The sequence below is a fragment of the Acomys russatus genome, chromosome 2, assembly GCF_903995435.1.
Source record: "Acomys russatus chromosome 2, mAcoRus1.1, whole genome shotgun sequence".
Classification (NCBI taxonomy): Eukaryota; Metazoa; Chordata; class Mammalia; order Rodentia; family Muridae; genus Acomys; species Acomys russatus.
This window is the reverse complement of record NC_067138.1, coordinates 33206645-33229956: the sequence shown is the minus strand read 5'-3', so window position 1 is coordinate 33229956 and position 23312 is coordinate 33206645. Positions and strand designations below refer to the sequence as shown.

Below are 23312 nucleotides of genomic sequence, written 5' to 3'. Positions count from 1 at the left end.
CGTCCCTTGGTTTCCCGACTGTGGGCACCTCCATCCTGCTTCACCTTCCCACTTTGCAGATAAAAATACATCTCCTGTCGCGCGAGGAAAGCTGCTTGCTGCTGGGAATCCCATTTCAGCTGGCAGCTCAATGTACACTTGGCAGGCACTTGGGGTTCCCCAACATTCTTCCAGGGCATCTGTAACAAACAGAATTTCTATATAACACACAAGGGCATAGTCTGTCTGTTCACTTGTGCTGGCACTGACACGATGACACATATGCCACCAACACGATGACAACAAACTGGACTGGTAGTCATCATCACATCCCTATGGCTACGAACCTGCACTAAGAAAAAGAAGTGAGCTGACTCAAGGATGTCCTTGACAAAAAATGGTAAAAGTTGATTTCTTTCTTATTATTCATAATGTTTTTCGATCTTCTGCATAGAGAAGAAAGAAGCCCATGCGGGGCAGAGCAGCTACACACAAGAGCTGGGGGGGGGGGGGGGGCGCGGGTGGCCACTACACCTCCATGCCTGGCTGCAGCCACACAGGCTCCCTGCCTTCACGGAACACTACTTTAACTTGAGGGGAAGGAAGACAAGCCAAAGTGATTCAGACTCAGGTATTAGCCTGAATTTCTTACTTCAGGGATCTTAACCGACACTGTGGACTTACAATATTAACTTTCAAGCAAAAATCAGAATTTTGCAAACACTCACGGGCTTTACAAATTCCCACTCTTTGTTTATGATTTTTAAAACCCAGTCTCTCTCTCTACCAAGCCCTGGCTGTCCTTCCTCCTGTTTCGGCCTCTGTAGTGCTCTGACATAGTCCTGATCTTTAAATACTTATGATAAGCTGTGATGATACAAACAAAAATGTTTCTTTTTTTAAGTACAACAAATTCAGAAGATGAACATAATCCAATGAAGCCATATTTTCAAAATAACATATGGTGTTACAGAACCAGGGGCCGGTATAAAGGCACTCAGGGCAGGGGGTATAGGCCCACACATTCTAATTAACAGTCTATAAATTTTTAATTGACACAGCTTTATCCCCCACATTCCCACTGACATTTAAGAGTCCAGGTGAGTCAACCACTTGTAGAGTTTTAGAATATCTATAATTATCTGCAAAGATAGTGCGACACTCCTCCCTCTTATAATTACATATGTGTGTGAGGAGGGCTGATAACTTTCACATATTTCAACCAAACAACAGCCTGAGGCAGCAGACACAGGGCCCAGCTGCCTTTTAGAAAATAAGACATTAATCATCAGCAAAAATGTCCAATGATCCTCTCCTATTCAGATCTTTTGTTGAAAAACAGTTGTTTCTTATTTTTCAGATGTTACTTGTGTTGATGTAATGTTTATTTTAAGTAAATTAATGTGTTTTGTTTTGTTTTCAATTTCCCAAGTTCTAATTTCTGGGATCTGCCGAAATTTACGAACATATAGGTCCTGCAACTGAAACACCCAAGAACCGCTGCCTTAAACATAACTCAAGTGGAATGAGCAGTTTTGCCTGCAGACATTTGTCCCGTGCGTGGGAGGCTCAGGAGGAACTGCACAGCTGTCTGAGAAATGGGGAGATGCTCGTTCCTGCTCATCCGCATGCCATGTTTTGTCATCAAACAGCCCAGCAGAATACACATCCACGCACGCTCCTCTCGACAGCGGCGGGTACCGCTGGAGTAACCTCTTACAAAGAGCAGAGGGGGATTCAGGGCTCGCACGCTCTTGCGGAAGACAAGCCATTTCATTGGTCTGGTTTCTACCAATGCATCTTACTGAAACACACTAGGGCAGCTGCAGCTGTCCCCTGTCACAGAAGACTCCGGTTCTCCAGGCTCTGCATGGGCCGGCACACAGCAGTTCCTTCTGGCCACCGGTGCAGTAAGAGTCTCCCAACCAAACGCTTGAACACAGGTCTTTAGAAGATGAAGATGTTAGCAAACAGTATTGGGGTCATCAGCGCCCTTTCTCTGTGGCCTTCCATGCAGGATAAGGAAAGCCCTAGATAGGCCTGAAGGGCAACCAGAAGACATGGCTCTGCTGCTCCTGTCTGCCGCCCCTGTCTTCCCACAGTCTGTATCTTCACCAAAATGTCCTTTCCAGTGTCCCCAGTCTTATTACAGTTCATGGCCCCAAAGTATAACCACCCCACTTCCCTCAGTCTCAAAACATCCAAACGGGCCTCACTTCATCCAGGCAACAAAGGCCGTTAAGTGGACACCTGGTTGCCATGCAGATGAATATGTTCATGTAAACAAAGCTGGAACTTTAAACCTTCTTAGAAATCCTTTTAGCACACAATAGAGTTTGAAGACTTCTGCTCTATCAATTACAGGTCTGGGCCCTGTGCTGACACAAGTTACGGCTGTTCCCCCACACAAGAGCGTACTAAAGCTTGAAGTGTGGGGCAGACTCTCAATGCACTCCTCCTGTGCTTTCCAACAAGCCGTGATAGGACGGACTGCCGTTGTGGATGCCTCCGAGAGCTGCTCAGAACCTGGCAGCAGAAAGAGCAGAGTCACTTTTCAACGAAGGAGGCTGGCAGGAAGTGGGGCACTTCACCCAGGTGGGAACAAGTGCTGGGAGCTCAGCCTTCATAGCATCGTTAGCTAGTTCTCCTCTCCAGCAACAAACTGGCATTTTATACTTTCAGAAGAAAAAAAAATGAGATTCACACAAGATAAGAAATCAAGCATTTTCCAATGAACTACAACATGTTCGCATACAATATGTTCACAAAAATGTCCGTCTCTTGATTACCTAAAGACCTGTCAAACTACTTTCTATTGATTGAAGTCTATTCTATGACCTAATTAGACCAAACATACAGATGAGCAATGTACTTGTACCTGCCTTCATATTAAGTGCTTTATATTAAGCATGTGACTAAACCCCTTCAGTTACTTTCCACAGAGTATCACCCATACCTCAAAATAAGATGTTCTGCTCATATTTCTCAAGAAATATGCCGTGTTAAACATGTGACGAACGAGACAGCAAGATGCGCTTGGTCATCCAAATGTAACAAGACGAGTTGAGTTAGCGTTAAACTGTGCTGCTGGCTGTATCCTAGCACTATCCCAGGGGCCTACAGACAGAAAGTAAAAGTAAAGAAATAAAATTCACCCTAGCTATCTATACAACCATTTTTTTTTTTTTTAAAGTTCTAATGTTAACTATGATCCGCATCTTACTTTCTGGCAATTTAAAAAGGTTGTCTTGTTACGTTATACTTGACTGGTCCCTAAGAGGAAGTGGACATTTAAAATAACAACTAAAACAAAGCGATTGCTTCAGGACTTTGGTCTCCTTTAGCTTCAATGGTATAGTGGCCGTGTGTGGTGGCAACGACTCGGGATAATAGATAGAGACCATTTCAACAGAAAGTTCTCAAAGGACTAGGCCACAGGAATTCTACAAAAATTCACTACTAGCTTGATATCCAAGAAGAGGCACACTCTTGTTCAAAACAACTTGAAAAGCATGTGAAACTTCAGGACACGTTTCAGGTCACAATATTACTTTACAACTTTTACTTTTCTTAAACCTTAAATTCAGTAAAAGTGTCCAACAGCCTGGATTGAAATCATTCTATTGTATTTTTATACATGAAGGAAACATTGCACTGTATACACAAATTGTATAAATAATACATTTCATAAAGCAGAGGCAGGTGGATCTCTAAGTTCAAGGCTAACCTGGTCTACAGAGGGAGTCCCAGGATAGCCAGGCCTACACAGAGAAACACTATCTCGTAAAAACAAAAACAGCAAACAAACAAATAGAAAAGCTTAGAATGTATAAAGATACAAGTCCATGTGTGTGGCAATGGTGGGCTATGTGAAGGCTGTGTCTGAAAAGGAAATCTCATGTCTGGAAAATGCGAACTGCCTTCATGGCAATTTTTAACTTAGCTACTACACAGCACAGCCAGGTCTTCCTCTCCTTCCGCGCTTGTCTTGTCTAAGGCAAGTGAAGTTACATTTTAAGGGAAAGAAGGAAAAAAAAAAAAAGCTTAGGCTAAAGTAGCATTAAAAAGATCTACAGTCAGATGGCTTTCACTGAATTCACAACTCTCCCTTCAGTGTTCTTAGAAAGAAACCATTCACTAAACAAAGTGGAATGTCATCGCGGGCTTCTGGGAACACACAGGAAGACACTGGAAGCAACAGCAGACTGGAGTAGATCATGGGAGTTAAGGCTGTCTGAGCTTAACCGTACACAGAACAGTGAAGGCTCTGTACTACTGAACTATATACAGCCGCACACTGACCCACATACAGTTCAGTGGGTTAGCTTGCTGGGTGTGGGGGATGCCAGCAAAGCTCCCTAGCAGTATGAAACAGGATGCCCATTTAGCCTGTCACTTGACATTCTAAACTCAAAGGGGTGGCTTTCAACTTGCTCGAAACCAGGAAAACATGAGAAGGCAAATACACTGTTTCCTAAAATTCAATAAAAACAAAATACATTAAACATAATGGTAATTTTCATATACTCCCCTAAGTCATGAATTCTCATTTGCCTTATAAAAAAATATCTGAAGATTCATTCTTAAAGCATTAGTAATGTCTTCATTTTGAAATAAAGTATGCACAACCTAAGGTGAAAGGGTAGAATATGGAACTAGAGAGAATTCCAAGAGCCTGCTTCCCCACACACTGCCGCAGCAGAGATGATAAAAGTATTTAACCCTCACTGAGCACTTATCGCGTGCCACACGCTGTGCTAAAAACTCCACAGCCATCATCTCATTTAATTCTCATAATAACCCTGTGAAATTGGTACATTTATTATCCTCAGCAAACTAGAGTTTAGTGAAAGAAGTATACTAAATGACTTAACGACAGGCTGAAGAGCCCATGAAAATGGAGCTCTTGGTGCACATGAAGTCAGTGTCCTGAAAGCGCCATGCTCCTGCCCCCACCAGCAACCTCTGCCAGGGATGCATGGGCTGCGGCTTGACATGGAATAACAGGGGCGTAAGGTGACACAGAAAAGGAGCACACTGGCTTCTCTTGTACTTTTATTCTTAGACTTGAATCCATTTTTAACAGAAGATCTGCACTAGGCCTAGGAGGCCCGACTTCCATGCAGAAAGCTAACTAAAACCAACCCATGAGTTTGAATCATTTTTATTTTATAAGTAGTCTCTTAACTAGTTTTTAGTTTATTTTTGTTTTCTTCACCAATCATTCCCAACGTAGGACTTCACTTCTATGTGAATATTGACTTTTAACTTTTTTGTAAAACCTAATGCTATAACTTGGAGCTTTGTTCTAAGCACAGATCTTTTCAAACAGAAACTCTAAAATATTTCCTCACTAAGCCAAGTCTTCAACCTTTATTTCCAAGACAGAGGGATACCCTATGGCATCAGATGTCCAAATAGGAAAGACATAAAACACAGCACCCTGCCCCAGAGTGAAGATGGCTGTGCTCCTTTAATATGACCCAAGGTTCCCACAAGCACATTTAAAAAGAAAGGAGAGAGAAGGGCTGGTGGGAGTGACTAGCACCCGGTGCCTTACTAAACACTCCCTAAAGAACTCCAACTTGTTTCCTTTACTCAGGGAAAGCCTCTGAGGCCTCTGGAAACACGCCGTCATGGACTGTCTCTGCAGCACACAGCAGCCCAGGAATGGGCCCGTGAAAGCAGGGTGGGCATCGCCTCCACATTCCCCGCCCAATCACCTCGCCTGTGCTGCCTTGGAATGCCTACGGCTCTACTGCTTCAACTACAGAGAATGCTGAGAACAAGCGAATATTCCAAGTTAGTTCTCCGCTGCCCACCTTCTGGGGCCGCCAAAGGGCAAGTAAAGTTCAGTAGCTCTTCTCATAGACTGAAACTTAAACTAATGGTGAAGTGCTGGAGAGACGGCTCAGAGGTTAAGAGCAGGTGGGTTCAGTTCCCAGCACCCACTTGGTGGCTCAGAACCATCTGTAACTCCAGTTCCAGGGAATACAATGCCCTCTTCTGACCTCTGCAGGCACCAGGCACACATGTGGTGCACAGAAATAGATGGAGGGGGAAAAAAACCACTCATACATATAAATAAAAAATAAATTACTTAAAAAAAAACTAATTAATGGTAAAAAAAACAAACACTTTGTAGCTATTAATAATGCCACAATTTGTGTTTTTTCTTAAGTTAAAAAGAATGTTCAGAGTATAAGACTCTATCAAGAAACATCATCTAAAAAAAGAAGAAACAACATCTTAAAAAAAAAAAAAGAAACATCATCTAAAAATTGAACTTTAATTCAAATGTCCTCATATTCAATACGAATTTGAAGTTTATCTACTCTCCTTCATTGTGAGTGATCTAGTAAGCTAACATTCCTTGTGTTCTCTAGTGGGGAAACACATTCTCAACCTCCTAATCCCCTGCACTCAGCCAGGTTGCTAGAAGCCCAGGGAAACCAATGGGTGCGCGCGGGATTCCTGTGTTCTGCACAAACTGGGGACCTAGCCTATCAGGAAACAGCTCTGTTCCCCACTTGGGGACTGCCTCAGGATAGCTGTCCTTCAGAAACCCCCATAGGTTTCCCACCATGTCTCCTTGCCCCACCATATCCTGCAACCCATCACATACCCTGTGGACCAAACAGAAAAACACAGAAAAGCCACTGCAAGTAGCAACTCTTGCTCTTGCCTTAAAGCATCGGCTTTTGCTTGCACAATTCTCACTACGGTCCTGAGAATCTCCCGAAACCTATGACACCAAATGACCTGCAATTAAAACAAAATAAAACAAAAAACAGAAAGGTATGAAAAACAGGTCAAGTCAAATACAGTAACTCAGAAACAGTACACTCTTTATTAAAGAGGATGTTTAGTTCAATTAACTGGATGTTTAGTCAAGTCCAAGTCATGATTTTCATTCATATGCCTTGTAGCCTCACCTGCCTGTCAATTTCATTGTATTGGAAATGGACGAGAAAAAACTATATCTATGTCAACTCCATAAAATTCTGTCTACTTATTGGTACTTTCCCAATTTCTCCTCTGTACTTAAGTGTTTAAAAAAAAAAAAAAAAAAAAAAAAGGAAAACATTCTAGTATTAAGAAAAAATGAAAATAAAAATGAGACCTCACTCTCGGTGCTACACTGACAACTACACTCAAGAACTAAGTGGGAGTTTTTTGTCAGACAAAACCACAAGTTACTCCCACATTTGATACATTGTATACATCTTTTATACATTTGGTACTAATTTTAAAACACAGAGGTGAAGGGGAAACATTGTGGCAAGTGAAGGCGGGGACCACCTGTCTTATTGTTGCCAAGAGCGTATGTGCAGATTTACAGCTCCAAAGAGGGATCCTACAATGTAACGTTGCCATGGCAAGACTTAAGGTCTTCTTCAGGTTAGGGTTACCAATGTTCTTCCCTAATTCCTCCCAACCCACTTATTAATTATTTCCCAACCAGCTATATTCTACAGTTCCCCTTATAAGCAATGGCTAAAATAAAGAACAAACAAGAAGAGGATGGAAGAAAGAGAAGAGCGGAAGATTGCGGATTAAAGTGACTCTTTTTCCTTACTCCTGAAGATACTATTTCCTGAGGAAACTAGCAATGGTATTACAAACAGCAGCAGAGCACAGGCCTGTGCTGCTGGAGAAATTTAACTGCTCACAGTATCCATGCACCACTTGAAACAAAAATCTTGAAAATGGCTGAACGCTACCTTCCAGAGAAACACACTAGCTGTTCTTATGGGACAGATACCACTTAGCCTTCCTAGAAGTTCAAACAAATGAACTCTGGGTTACCTACCTCTCAAGAACCAATGCTGAGAACTCTCGCAGATTCCGGCCTTTTCGGTTTGCATGTATTGATGCTACCTAGTGACAGTAATACTTGTCCATCCTTAGAAAATATGGGACACCCTGTCTTGGAGAACGCGTACCATGTGGTGGTTTGACTAGGTATGGGCCCCCAGAGATTCATGTGCTTGAATGCTTGGCCATGAGGAGTGACACTATTTGTAGGTGTGGCCTTGCTGGAGGAAGTATGTCACTGTGGGGGTGGGCTTTGAGGTTTGAAATATGCTCAAGTCTGGCCAGTGTGTGACAGTCCCCTTCTGCTACCTGCAGATCAAGATGTAGAACTCTCAGCTCCTTCTCCAGCACCATGTCTGTCTATATGCTCCCATGCTTCCCACCATGATGATAATGGACTAAATCTCTGAAACTGTAAGCTAGCCCCAATAAATGTTTCTTTTATAAGAGTTGCCTTGGTCATGTTGTCTCTTCACAGCAATGGAAAGCCAAACTAAGACATACTATAATTACACTAAACAATCTGTAGTCTATTTATAATGTGCATAAGTTTATTTAGACTTTGTTGAAGGCCTGGTTAGAAACGTGATGTGCTGTTGTTCAGTGTGGCACCTAGCAGCCATGTATCTACTGAGCCGCTAAGCACAGCTAGAGCATCCGCAACTACGAAAAATACTAGATTTCAAATACATTTCACTAAGTACACACTGGAGGAAAAGAATCTTAAACTTTGGCTGAGTTAAACACATGATAAATATTTTGTTGATTTTAATTTGGCCACTAGAAAATTCTCAAAAAGCACATTATAAACACACAATTTCTGATATATATCCATATATATAAAACAAAATACATACTTGAGAAATGCTGGACATGACGCTATACTGAAATGACAAAATTCCCTACCTGTCGTCCTACCTAGATGTAAGCCTTTGCCTCGCCTCCACCTAAAATTGCAGAATGTAACAATGGTTAGGCAGGCATGAAGCCTCCATCAGTAAATACAGTGATTTACAACCTCCTATAACCCCAGTTACCGATCTGATCATGTTTTTGAGGCTAGCTGGGCTACACACAGTGAGTCTGAAGACAGTCTGAGCCACACAGCAAATCTCCTGTCTGACTAGTACTAAAAACTTGGATACTTGGGGCTGGAGATATGGCTCAGGGTTTAGAGCACTTGCTGCCCTTGCGAAGGACCCGAGTTTGGTTCCCAGCAACCATGGTGATTCCCAATCTCCTATAACCCCAGTTAGTAATGTGATGTCCTCTTCTGGCTGCCATGGGCTTCTGCATGCTCATGGTGCACATAAACTCCCACAAGTGCATACAGTTAATAAAAGTCACTTGGCTCCTTGGGACACCTAGCAGGGGCCTAATATTCAACTGTAAAGATAACTGAAAAACTAAACTCTTATCTGTCATATTTCCCCACCTCACGCCACCCCCGTCAAAACAAAATAGAAGGCATCTGAGAGACACAGGTGTCTTAGAGGTATCCGTGCTTTCAGTCTGTGGGCTTTACCACTTGGCACTTGGCACTGAATATTTTAACTCACAAAAATTCTGAACTCTAGGGTAAATCAGGTCTGGGGAGGAAGAAATGTCAGGAAAGGAAAAGGTGACAGAAGATGGCTCGCGAAGCCGAAGCATATGCAAGTCCAGTCAGAAGTGGCTTCATGAGAGCCTCTAGGCTGCTACAGGCAAAGGAAGGGGGAGGCTTTACCAAGGGTTCATGAAGCAGTAATGAGACCCCAGCAAGTGGGGCAACTGTGCTTCCCACAGAGGCCAGCTGCTCCAAGGAAGCTAGCTGGAGGCCTGCGCTCTGCAGGTGTGTACATGTGGAAACGTCCATAAATGCCACTTACATTAGAAGCTGGCTTTCTTGACAATGACTTTTATTTCCAATCATGCTTAGAGAACTTTAAAGGTGTAAAAGCATAAGCAACATCTTAGTAGTAGTTACAGATGTGCATGTGCCTGTCACCAAAAAAAAAAAAAGAAGAAGAAGAAGAAGAAAAGAAAAGAAAAGAAAAGAAAGGTCCATTTTTTTCCCCCATTTTCTAATCACAACTTCCACAAATGTGGCTTGAGATGTATGGCCAACTTTCCCCACAGATGGACAATGGCTGCTTATGATTCCACCATTCTGGGTAAATGCAAAGTGTGAGTAGAGGACTGACTCAGGTTTCCAGGAGAAGGATTTCCAAAAGGCTTTTAAACTGTTCGTAAGATGGAACAGAAAGATAATAATAATTAACAACAACAACATTTGATTCGTCTGCAGCTTTTACTTATTTCTGGAAACCTTGGCGTGGAAATGACACAGGAGCATCACCAGACATTGTCTAGACCCCAGCTCTGTTCTCCTGTATGGTGGATGTATGTAATGGCCAAATTAAGGAAAGGAACACAAATGCACCCACATCACACTCACCTGAGAACACAATGTTTCAGATCCTAAAAACTCTACCAGAACTTTGCATCTAAGAGAATAAGCCAAGAACTGGGAAATACGGGGACTGCGCAACTAAAGTCATTCAGCAACTTGGAACTTGCTGAGGGACAACCCCTAAGGACAACCCATTTCGATGAGCTCTTCAGATGAACAGCACCATAACCCAGTGCACAGTGCGTGGATGGACATCTATTCTGGACTAACCTCCTTCGCTCTTTTCACATTCCTTTGCAACCTTCTGTGCTGCAAAGAGCCTCGTGCACTACAGGATATGCCCTGGGCCTCAGCGCTACATTTCAGTACATGAGCTACGCGAGACCTGTGCCCCACCGTCAGCTTTGTACTTGCAGCTTGCTCAGCCTTAAGCAGCTTCCTTCACCTTCTATCCATCCTGCCCTCAACTCAGACTGACCCTCCACATCTCCACAAGACAGTTGCTTCCCCCCCAGACATCCAAAGGACCAGACTCTTATCTTCATTTGGGCTCTCTTTCCCTAAGAGCAAGGCTGTTTCCTCTCCCTCAGCCAGAAGCACACAGAGCACCTGCAGTGCTTGACAACTGTTCACTGAACTCAAGGAAAGAAAGCCCAGCCACGGCCACGGTGTTTGACACTGAAATCCACTTACATGTTAACTACACAGCAGTGTATTGTTTGGGGCTCCCACTGCGCTTTTACAAGGTGTTACTGCTAATATCGCTGAGCTTCCAGCCAGAAGGTAGAGAAACCCCTTTCTTTACGTAACAAGACGAAGACCCTGAGGCCATGAAAGGTGTTCAAGGCCGGGAGATAGCAATCTGGGGCACTATGGCCAAATGTGCCCCTCACACCACTGCTTCTAAATACCATGGCTGGGGCCCCTGGGAGTGAGGGCTGGGGGGAGGGGGTTGTAATATCAGAACTACTTGTACATGACACTGAGTTTTCACTTTCTTTCCATGAAAAATTTCAGGAATATAACTTGGTCTTAAAGTGTAAAAACTGCCAGGCGCAGTGGTATATAGGCTGTAATCCCAGCATTGTTGGGAGGCAGAGGCAGGCAGAACTCTGTGAGTTCGAGGTCAGCCTGGTCTACAGAGTGAGTTCCAGGACACCCAGGGCTCCAGGGCTAGGGAGGGGAGGGGAGGGGAGGGGAAGGGAGGGGAGGGGAAGGGAGGGGAGGGGAGGGGAGGGGAGGGGAGGGGAGGGGAGGGGTGGAGGTAGACAAACTCAAGAAGAGTCAACAAAGCCTGTATGAATGTGGTAATTCAGTTGGCAACTTATATGCTTATTTCAAACTAACAGACTAGCTTCTCTGAAGGCCAGCGTAACCTGGAACTACCACTCCACCCTATATGAAATTCAGTATAGATTTTGTACTTCTAAAGCAAAGCACAATGGAATGATATACTTGCTAGAGCTGGGGGTGAGTCAGTCAGGAGACTGTTGATAACGTGAGAGCATTCTGAATTAGCCACACAACCAACCTCCTTCCACGTGGCAACATGAGCAGGTGGGCCTATCTGAACAAATCAGATTCACTATTTTCTGACTTAGGTGAAACTTCATCCTATGCAATAACAATTATAAAGAGAAGCCTGTGGGTCAGCAGGCATGAGCTACAGCCCAGAGAAGAAGGGACGCGCTTCCCCACCTGATCCTTTGGGACCGCTGCCATTCTCCTTGTTTCGCTGAGGGATCAGGTAGAGCGAGGTCAAATCACTTATCCAACATCACCAAGCTGCTTAGGGAGAACTAGGATTCAAACCCTTCTGACTTTATTTTCAAAACAACTGACTGCCTCACAATCTGAAGAGCATAAATAGGAAAGTAAATACCAAGAAAAACACAGACAGACCTGAACCTGCAAAGAAATGCAGCTCAAACGTCCATGTCTACAAACTTGCAAAGCTCTGAGATGTCCGCTTACAGAGCAGTGAGTAGCCTTGGGGTCTCCCAGGCTACAGCCCAAAGCACTGGCCTCCAGCTCAGAAGTCAGAGCTGCTCCTGTCCTCTGAAAACCTTGAATGTGAGAAAAGAGCAACTCTATTCTGGGGACCACCATGATATCCTCAGGGAGCCCCAACAAACGGTGCTCACCTTCCAACTGTTGGGATGAGAAGTCAAAAACCAGACTGTAAAGATCTTTTTTTTTTTTTTTTTAAAATTCGGGTGGGGGGGGGGTAAGGTATATTTCAATACATGGTGTCTTTGTGTTGCCCTGGCTGTTCTGGAACTAGCCCTATAGACCAGGCTGGCTTCAAACTCACGGAGACCCGCCTGCCTCTGCTTGGGACTAAAGGTGTGCTCTACTATCTCCCGCCATGATACTTTCTTTCCTTTCCCAAAATTAAATCGCATTAGTTTCTGCCTTGGAGGTGCCAAGGTTGGCCCGCCTTGGGACAGCACCATCAGTGTTTGTGCCCGGGTCGATAGGAAGGAACACCTCTGAAGCTGGCTCTGAAGCTGGCTCTTCTTCAGGACCTTCAGCTTTGAAGGCAGCTGCTCAGGGGGCCATCTTCCCGGTTCTTATCCCCCTCTGAGCGACCTGGAAGAAGCTGTGAGGGCAGAGTCCAGAAGCCCCTTCCAGAGAGCTAGCCATTCTGTCTCATGGGAAGTCTGCCCTGTCCCCGGGCGGGTCTGACGTGCCACCACTGTCAGGCTCCTGAGACACTGCGTGTACCAGACTGGGCGGCTCTGGCTTCACTCTGGCTGCCAGGGCAGGCGGCCACCACAGCACCACCCTCCTGAACTCTGTCCTGAAGTCATCATGAGGGCAGGCCCTTTCCTTCTCATGGCTTCGACCCCCTCTGCTCCTGCCAGCCGTCCTTGACCCCAACTGTCTTCACAAGCCTGGACGGCTGGCTCCCTCTTCCTGTTGCTCCATTTGTTCTATGATGGCATGATTGCCACTTCGAACCCTTCATCTAAGTCTAATCCCTTTCAACAGAATACTAGATGCCAACGTCCTCTCCCTGGCCAGAGTCTTCCCACTCAAAGCTCTTTCTCCATGCTGAAAGCTAAACTCCAGGTGCGTACATTGGGGAAATTGCTTCACAACCACATGAAATATCTTCAGGGATCACTCCCCTAAGGTGAGTTTTACTGGAATTTCAAGCACTCTTCCTTCAAAAGCATTTCCTCTTCCGGGACATCTGTCACAGAAGCACGCACGATCTTTCACTCTGCTTTGCATTTTCACACACAGGTCATGTTTTCCCAAACTGATTAAGCCCATCAGGAAGAAGCGGGATGCTGTACAGTTCTGAAATTACCCACTGTGCCCCTGCCCCCATCCCAGAAAGACCTGCTGGCATAGGGGGACGAACACGCACTTAGGGAAATCTTCATATGAACACTGCTCTTCACAGGTCAAGGCCATGAAGACCAAAACACACAAAGGGGGAATGCCTTAAGTAAATATAAATTGTCAGAGCTAACAAACATCGTAACTTACAGAACACTGTGCTCCTTCCGTGCTGGCACACGAATCTCAAACCTACTCCTGCAAATTACCATTCGCTGTCATTTCCTACAGCTCACAACTTAAATTCACACTCTCAACAGTTGGTAAATTAAGTACTATAGAAACACATATTTCACAGCTTCCCATAGAAGATAAACAAAGGGAGACGGAAGGGAAGCTGATGTACCGGCATTTGCTGGAAACCAAGCTCCTGTGTACTTTTCAAACAGGGAAAAAAGGAGAAGGGTGGGGGAGGGAGGAGGAAAGAGACGGTAACAAAAAGAATCTTTCCCCGGGTAGAAATAATCCCAGTCAACCACATATCTTCGGCTTTAGACCTAGAACAATTCCCAGGACATGAGGATTAAAGAAGGGGACTGGAGAGATGGCTCAGTGGTTAAGAGCATGGCCCGCTCTTCCAGGAGACCCAAGTTCAGTTCCCAGCACCCACATGGCAGCTCACAACTGTCTGTAATTCCAGTTCCAAGGGATCTGACATCCTTATACCAATGCACATAAAATTAAATAATTAAAAAAAAAAAAAAGAACTCTTAAATGAATAAGCCATTAAGTGAGTACATAAAGGCAATGATGGGAGGTGATTTCGTGGCAACCTACAATGGACAGTTCCATTAGACAAGTTAATAGCATTTAATTTCGCTCTGCAGCACAGGCAGGCTCCCCATCCCCTTACCTGATGCACAGGCACTTTCTGCGGGGTATTCTGGGGTGATGGGTGGAGTTGTGCCCAAGGCTGGTGATGGGGGTGTGGAGGCGAAGACTGATGCAAGCCTGGGTGGGGCTGTAGTGGAGGACAGGTTGGCAACTGCTGAAAAGATGGCTGCTGACCAGGATGCTGTTGACCAGGTATCAGTCGTTCCTGGATCGCTTGTGGATCTGCAAGGCCAACGCCAGGACAACCATTTGGTCTCATGTGCCCGGCCAACTCCCTTGGTGCTGAGGACATGCCCATGAATGGACGAGGCTGCTGCATGTTTCTGGGGCCTATGTTCCTCTGTCCGATTCCCATGGCACCAGGGGGCTGGTGAGACGGCTGAGGGTGGGGCATATTTGGATAATTGCCAACTTCCATTGGCATCCCAGCGCTTCCAGGCCTGACTTGCGGAGGAGGCGTGCCTGCTGGATTACTCATTGCTTTCATGGGTGACATGGGAGGTGGAGAGGCGTACGTTCCCTGAGGCTGCGAAGGGTGCATAGTTTGTGTGTTCATTTGGTTAAGTGAGCCACTGGCGTGGATGGGCTGCTGGTGCATTAATCCCTGACCACTGTTTGACGGGAATCCTACAGCATTGGGGTATCTTGGTACGGACTGGTTCATTGGAGTACTGTTTGTAAGGCCTAGACTTTGATTCATCCCTGTACTGGTAACTAATCCCTGATTTAGGTTACTGTAAGGATATCGAGAATACTGCCCTGAGTTGTTTACAGTAGGGGAGGGGACTGTCTGGCTCCGAGAACTAAAGTTAAGGGTCTGTGGCCTGACAGCCCCTTGTTGAGGAGGATTCGGGGAGAATCTGGGACTGTGGGCAACGGATTCTCCGTGGAGAGCAGTAGGGGGGTGGTGGTGGAACTGCTGTATTGAGTGACGCAGGGAAGGTGCCATGCTGGGGCTCTGCTGGGGCATGTGCGACAAGTGGCCGGGTCCTGAGGTGGCAATGAAAGGATTTCCCTGATTGAGGCCCTCTTGACCTTGGGAAAACTGGCTCATCCTCTGCTGTGGCTGGCCGTGCTGCTGCATGGGAAAATCCCCACGCGCCATATAGCTGCCCATCTGCTGGACGTGCTGAGGGTGGGCGGGCGGCGGCCCCGACGGAGCTGGCTGAGGGGGCGGCTGCTGCTGGTAGGGGGCTCGGATCTGGTCTGGTACCTGAACGGCCCGAGGGCCCCACATGGAGCCGCTGTCCACAAAAGACTGCCCGTGCCTTTCATTCTGCATGCCAGCGTAGACTCCCATCTGGCTGCCGCCGCCGCCACCACCGCCTCCGTGTGGCACCTGGGGAACGGGAGCGGCATGGTACTGCGAGTGTGGAGATGCCAAGCCGTTCCCAGGGGCACTGCCCATCATCCTGCTAGGCTGATCCATCAGATGCATCTTTTGTTCATACTGATTATAGTGATCAAAATGGGTCAACTTGGTTTGATTTTGATTAGTGGAAGGATGATGAAGGGATGGCTGCAAGGAGGCAAAGCCCTGGTCTATGGGCATTTGTTGGCCCATGGGGTTCACTGGGTTTTCAGGGTAGCCACATTCCCCAAGGCCTTCAAGGCCTTCGCTGAAGATGTTCCCATCCTCGCCAAAGAGACTCATCATTCCTGGATCCGCCATCTTCTTCTAACACACGGCTCCTCCGAACAGAGCCTGGGAGCTTGTCTGTGCTTCACTTCACTGAGGTGCTTGTCCTCAAAACCTGTAATCCTTAACTAATCTTCTTCATGTCATTCTAAATTTCTTTAATTCTCTTGGACCCTGCAGTGTCAAGCGAAGTCTGGATATAGGTCCTAGAAGGGAGTGGGAGGCAGGAAGAAGAAAGAAAAGAGAAAACAAAGAATTAGGAACAAATGATAAAAGCTGCCAGTATTTTACACATTTGAATTTAGTTTCCATCAACAATACTAATCTGGGCCCCTTACTGAGCTGTATTCTACAAATCTAGTTCACTTTAAGGGAAGCTCATTAGCTTCTACCAGAAGCATTACGATCGGTTACGTAGAGAGCCAGCAAAACACTAACCTTAACCTTAAATTAATCCATTCACTACACTTCCTCACATTCCATTCTTGGATGGAACAGAACAAAAGAACACAACACGAAGCAGCGGCAGCTGCCACAGCAGGCAAGCAGATGTATGAATGTAGCCGGCAGCCCATCTGCTGGGCTAAAGCCCTGGAAATGCTCTGGTTCCCAACAGCCGCCCTTAACCTCACTCCCCTGAGCGGTAATCAGATGAGCGCAAGCACCGAGGGCTGGGAAAAGCCCAACTTAGTTAAATTGACTGAGGATTACACAAATACCCAAAATCAGTCATTTTGTACAAATTAGATATTTACAGCCCACATACAACTGTGTAACAGCAACAGAGGCATCTAACAAGAAAGCACCCATAATGAGGTTGAACAGCAAGCCCAAGAACAGCACAATAAATTCATAATTTCATTATGCTTAATAGCGGGAGGAGGCAAGACTCAGAAAGGGACTACAGGAAAAGCTTTCATTCTCCATGAGGACCAATTCCACTCGTGGCTCTGGGCCCATCGCGTTCCAGAACTGTGGGGTGCATGGGAGAGGGTCAGGACACCAGCTTCATTGTGCTCTGGTGAGGGCTAAGCACCCCAGGTGACCACTCAGGGAAGCCAGCTGGTGGACGGTGACGATTCTTGTTGGTGGAGACCTCTTCAGAAACTAGCCAAAACTGGATGTTACTTTAACAGAGGAAAAAGTTAAAAATATCCACCAGACCCTTAAACAAAAAAAAAAAAAAAAAAAAAAACTTATAGGACAAAGCAGGACACAGCAGGAGAGAGCGGAGCTGGCCAGCTCGTCCCTCTCCACCTCTGCTGATGGTCTAGCTTCCCAGTGCTGCCTTCGCTATAAACTCTTTCTGATGGATTCGGGGTCAGATTAAAATAACCAATTTGAGCTGAAGAAGGCTTCAACAACCAAAACAGACAAGTGTTTTGTTCACTGCTTGTTGAATCAACAACCTAATAAAAAAATGAATTCACATAAGGAAAACACTTAAAATCTTAGACATCTTTGGAATTTAGCTCACTGATTCCCTTATAAGCACATTAAGCATTGTGTGATATTGACCCACCTGGGGCCCGGAAGCGCATGGTGAAGAATTTCCAGCAGTGCTCCAAACAGACTCGGGCACGTCTACAAGAATATGGAAATAACCAACTCTGTGAGGAGTCACCCAGTGAGACAGATAAAACCCGCTTCTACCTGCCCTATTCTAACATATTCGTAACACGGAGGAATCTCTGTTTATGGAAATGCGAACAACATTCCTGCTCACTGTCAGCAGTACAGACGTGACACCCGAGAAGGTCTGTAGGTCTGTAGCTTTCAGGTGACAGCTGTCAGCTAACGTCAAAGGTCTCCTCACTCTGCCACTAACTGCCATAAATTTTTTGATCTACTTTCTCCAAATACAGAGGTCAGACAGGAGAGAGGCAGGTACACATGGAAGCCATTTTGCTGGAAATGTGCTGCTTTTTCGAAGGATGAATAAAAATCCAGAGCAAGGGGTAGAAATCTCCAGTGCCAAATGTAACAAATATTGATAACTTGAATTTGTGCCTAACCTAAAAAAGCTTAAAAGGTCCGTCTTCATTTACTCAAGGCTCACTCTTAACTTTCAAGGAAATAAATACTGCAGTAGACTTGCTAACAGCTTGCGTCACAGCCATGAAGCCCAATTACCGAATCAGTGTAAAGGAAGTAGTGTTGCTTTTATGTTCTGTAAAACCTTGCCTCCTATTCCAACAGCTTCATCTGCTGGGGCCCACCAAGTATTGGGGAGTGGGTATAGGGGATGCCATTGCCTGGACAGATCCTGCCCCCCTCTGCCCTGGAGGAAAGAGAACACAGAGGACCCCTGCGACCTTTTCCTGCAGGACCAGGGAGCCTGGGGCTTTTGCAGAGCCAGCTTGGAGCAGCAGCAGGAGTCAATACGTGCCTTTTATCAGCTAAGGGCCCAGCAGAAGGGGGAAAGACATTGTACAAGACAGAACAGAGGCTCGCTGAGGCTGAGAGTAATCATACCCGACACTTGGCTTTGTTTCCTTCCTTCCGGTTCCCTACTCACTCCCATTAAGAATCCACTCCTGGAGGCATGAAAAAGGCCAGCATTATATGGCATCAAGCAAGCATGTCGCGCACCCCCCGTCCCCCCGCCCCCAGCTGCAGCTGTGACCATACTCAGGTGTGCCCCAGGCAGAGAGGAGTTTAAAACCTGTGGCTCTGCAGGCTGCCATCAGTGAATGCTAGCACTCTGGCCACCAAGGCCACCTTGCAGGCTGCCATCAGTGAATGCTAGCACTCTGGCCAACAAGGACACCTTGCTTTCTTTTCTGACCCCTAGGGCCAACTGGCTACTGTGCTGGGAATTTATCTGATAACTAGGTCCATACTTCCGGTGGGAGCTAAAGTAATTAATTGATTTTGGCCATCTTCTTATTGGATTTAGACCATCTGCATGCCCGTTTTCCCAAGTCGCAGCTGCTGCAACATGTAGCTTTCTGGTTTTTTATAACATGTTTAAAGTAAAACTCCATTCTGAAGGCTTCATTCACCCTTGTCTACATTCAGTGCCTACATTGCCTGTGCCTACATATTACTGTCAAGTGGGCCACCCCGGAAGAGTCACAATCAGAAAACAATATTCACTTTTAGTAGCTATGTACTGGGCCTGGAGAGATGGCTCAGTGGTTAAGAGCACTGGATGACCTAGTAGCTTTGTATTAAAAGTAGCCAAAAGAGAGAGAGGTACATTTTAATAATTTCCATTCAACCCTTATGAACAGTATGAAACCTGGAGTGTGAACTCTTTGAGGAGTTCACACAATGCAGAGGTAAGAGGAGGGCACAAGACGATAGAGAACCAAGAGAGCCATCAGCGCTGACACGAGCACAGCGCAGTGCTGGTTACAAGCAATTCTGAGCCGGCGAGTACTTGGGGGCCTCTGCCCCACACGGATGAAAAACCCTCGTATAGGTTAATGGGACTAAGTGTCTCAGGAAAAAAAAAAAACAGTTCCCCAAAGTGGAAAATGAATGGATGAGATGGCAGCATGCTGAAAGGCTGAAAGAGAGGGAAAGACTAAAGGCCAGCAGCAGGGCCACTTTATGAGAGATAGGCCTGTGAAACATAGTGCTTCTGCACCGAGCACGCACAAGCAAGTTCCTTTCGAGGACTTTTCTATCTGGAGTATACATTTAGGAACAAGAAAGTAAGAGAACAAAGTGGAGGCTACTGCTAATTTCCCTGGGAATAAATAGGCATATCTAAACAAATAAACAGCACGAAGAACCAGCAGTGAGCTAAGGATTAGTGTTTGTCTAACATGTACAAAAAACAAACCCGTGGCTCAATCCCTAGCACTACAAGACTTCTTTCTTTTTAATTTAATTTTTTTTTTAAAAAAGGCTAATTTTTTTTATCTGGTATCACATTGATTATTCAATGCAATGACTTGCCAACCTCACAAAACTTAACCAATTCCTGATTGCTCCGTGATTTTGAAAGCACAATGACATTTCTGCACCTGAGTAATAATGTAGTGCCATGAGGCAGACTTCTCATCACAGGCATAGACCGGAAACCTAGCAAGCAAGCAAGCAAGCAAGCAAGCAGGGGAGCTCAAAACGCAAATACTTCCTCTAGCTCAACCACGTGGGTGGCAGAGCTCTTCCATGAGTGTCCAGCACACCTTCAGCAAGTGTGAAGTTGTGAGGTATTTGCTATGAGACACTGAGGATTTCTTGGCTGCTGCTAGCTTCAGTTTTGCTGGCTCTTTTGAGGTCTCTCCTCTACCTCCAACGGACCTGGAAAGAACTGGAAGAGATTCTGGACCAAGGGAAGCAACCTTCAGAGTTCCCAAAGGCATGGCCAGCAGCTGGAACAGCACATCACCACCCTCAGCCCAGCCCAGAAAGAGGTCACTCCGTCACCAAGGAGACAGCACTGTCAAGGGAAGAATGGAATCCACATGGTGACAGGTGGACACACAGGAGATAGGGGGTTCACTGCTGAGCTTGAATTCAAACTGAAATCCCTAAACAGAGCCCATGCACAGCCACCTCCCCACCCACAAGTAGGCCTCCAACAGCCGACTTGGAAAAAGGAAAGTTCAGTGCGGCCGGTGCTTGCCTTTGGGAAAGGCATCTATCCACATGACAAGTGTCCAGATAAAGGAATTGGGAAGTGCCGGCAAATCGCAACATCGGAACATCAGTTCGGGACCAGTCAGCTTCAGATCTGTCTCCTGGACCAAGGGTGTCCTTCCAGAACTCTCCAGCTGAGACATTTTCTTGTCACTAGTTTGCTTGGTTACTGCTGACAGGCTGTGAACGTGAAGCCTAACTCACCACATACTGCCACTTAAAATCACTTAAATTAAATAAATTTTAAAATGCCATTCTTGGGGCTGGAAAGATGGCTCAGTGGTTTAGAGCACCGCCTGCTCTTCCGGAGGTCCTGAGTTCAATTCCCAGCAATGACATCGTGACTCACAACCATCTATAGTGTGATCTGATGCCCTCTTCTGCAGATAAAATGCTCATATACAATAAATAATAAATAAATAAATCTTTTTTTAAAAATGCTGTTCTTACTCTTACAAACCGCACTCAAGGACTCAAGAGCATAGATGTAAGCCTTGTGTCGGTACAGAAAGCCCATGGAAATCAGTGCTACACATTTCTTCCTGAGGGTCCTTCTCGGGAAAAGCCCGTGTTGAATAGTACCCACATTGGCCACAAAAGTTTGCATTGTTTCAAAGGCCAATATCATGCCTTGTGATACAATATGTGGCATTTTTTTGATATGTCCGTTTTAACTATACTTTCAACCTATAAAACCCCTCCTTTCTCTACTTCCTAACACAGATTTCCGTTTTGACAATTTTATCTGTGATAAGAATAATTAACTGCCGGGCATGGTGATGCATGGACCTGTAATCCTAGCATGCAGGAGGCAGAGGCAGCAGATTGCTATGAATTCAAAGCCAGCCTGGACTACAAAGTGAGTCCTGGACAGTCAATATAACACAGAGAAACCCTGTCTCAAAACAAACAAAGAAAAAAGAAAGAAAGAAAGAAAGAGAAAGAAAGAAAGAAAGAAAGAAAGAAAGAAAGAAAGAAAGAAAGAAAGGAGGAAGAGGAGGAGGAGAATTAACTATACAGAAAACTATTTAGAAAGATGGGAGTTCCTTCTGAAGACCTGCATTAGTGCAAATGTATTAAAACTAAAGCTGGGAGCTGGATGTGGTGGTGCACGCCTTTAATCCCAGCACTCAAGAGGCAGAGGCAGGTGGATCACTGTGAGTTCAAGGCCAGCCTGGTCTACTGATCAAATTCCAAGCAAGTGCTACTGAGCGAGACCCTGTCTCAAAACACTACTAATGACAAATTAAAAAAATGATGATAGATGACAGATAGATAGATGACAGGTAGAAAAAATGGGTAACAAGAGAGGGACTGGTAACACAACTTGGGTTAGGGTACCCACTTGGCAAATATATAAGCCTAAATTTGATCCCCAGAACCACAAAGTGAGTCTTAAGACTTAGCAAAGATTGCAGCTAAGGTGTTCATTTTTTCACCATATAATAACCAAGCTCGACAGCATATTTAGCCAACACCCTACACATATAAACCAAACAGATGTGGCCCCATCATCAGTCAGCTCACTGCTCTAGAAAAATCCCCCCACATATTCTGAATTTGCTCAATTTGCTCATCCTGTTGCAGGTTTTTCTGGACCTAGACCACCACCTCATCTTGCACCTCCTCCTCCTCCTGTACCGCCTCCTCCTCTGCCCCCCCCCCCCCCACCACCTCCCACCCACCCCCCACCCCCCCCCCCACCACCGCCACCACCTCCTCCTCCTCCTCCTGCCCCTCTTCCCTCAGACTGACTGCTATAGAGGCATGCCTCTGTGGGTTAGTGAAGGACATAAAATTGCATGGTGACCTGGTTCCCAAGACCCAGCAATGGCCCATGCTCTGTAGCGCTACAGATTGAGTCATGTCTTGATTCTTGTGAAATCCTTCAAGGCCTTCCCTTGGCTTCCAGGGTCCCGTCTAAATGTTTGAGTATGGCAAAATATATGCTGTCATCAAGTGCTCAAGTACCCCCCTCCATTCTGAACCCCTCAAAATCTTTCTCCTCTGATCTAACACTCACAAATATCCCTCTGAGGTACATCAAACCCTGGAAGATTAACAACCAGCCCCGGGCTTTCTCACTTGCAACCTGTTTTTCTCTGGCCTCCATATCCCCTAGCTGTGCAGCCTGGCTTCTTCTCCATCTCAGATCCTCATTAGCACCTGATGATTCCGGACTCCGTCCCTCCCTGGCACGGCCACCCAGCCAAGGGTTACAAAGCAGCATGCATTCTGCTGCACTTCCTACTTTCCTTGACTCTTCCTAGAGACTAGAACCTCCACACCCTTTGAGTTGAAGTCTGAGGACAGGGACACTGGACCTCAGCTGGCTATGCAAAACACAGTCTCAGACCCCTCCCCCCCCCACCTACCCACCCCAGCCCCCTACCACCGCTTTGGAATCTACATATGAATGTAGGGGCACCCTGCTCTCAGACTAGGAGTTTTTCCTTCATCTCAGTATGGAGGACCACTCAATGTGAGAACAAACAATAACAGTGACACTTGTTCCAGGGAACCAAGGGAGTGATACAATGATAAAGCATTTAAAGGGGAAAAGAAAAAGAAAAGGTCATCCGGGAATTTACAACTGGCCAACAATGCTGACTTCATCCAAAAAAGTTTCAAATTTGAGTGTTTAACAGTGTGAAAGCACTGAACATCTAAGGGAGTTTATAATATGTCCATCTGATCATTTTG

The 23312-nt window shown here is 45.7% G+C and overlaps 1 protein-coding gene across 1 annotated transcript in view; it reads right to left on the bottom strand.

The window, feature by feature from the left end:
* Window positions 1-23312, bottom strand: part of Chd7 (chromodomain helicase DNA binding protein 7) — a 185092-nt gene that overhangs the window by 107167 nt on the left and 54613 nt on the right. The window contains exon 2 of the mRNA XM_051160028.1: window positions 14394-16219. Within this exon, the coding sequence (XP_051015985.1) occupies window positions 14394-16046 (1653 nt within the window). The 5' untranslated portion in view covers window positions 16047-16219. The remainder of the gene's footprint in view (window positions 1-14393; window positions 16220-23312) is intronic.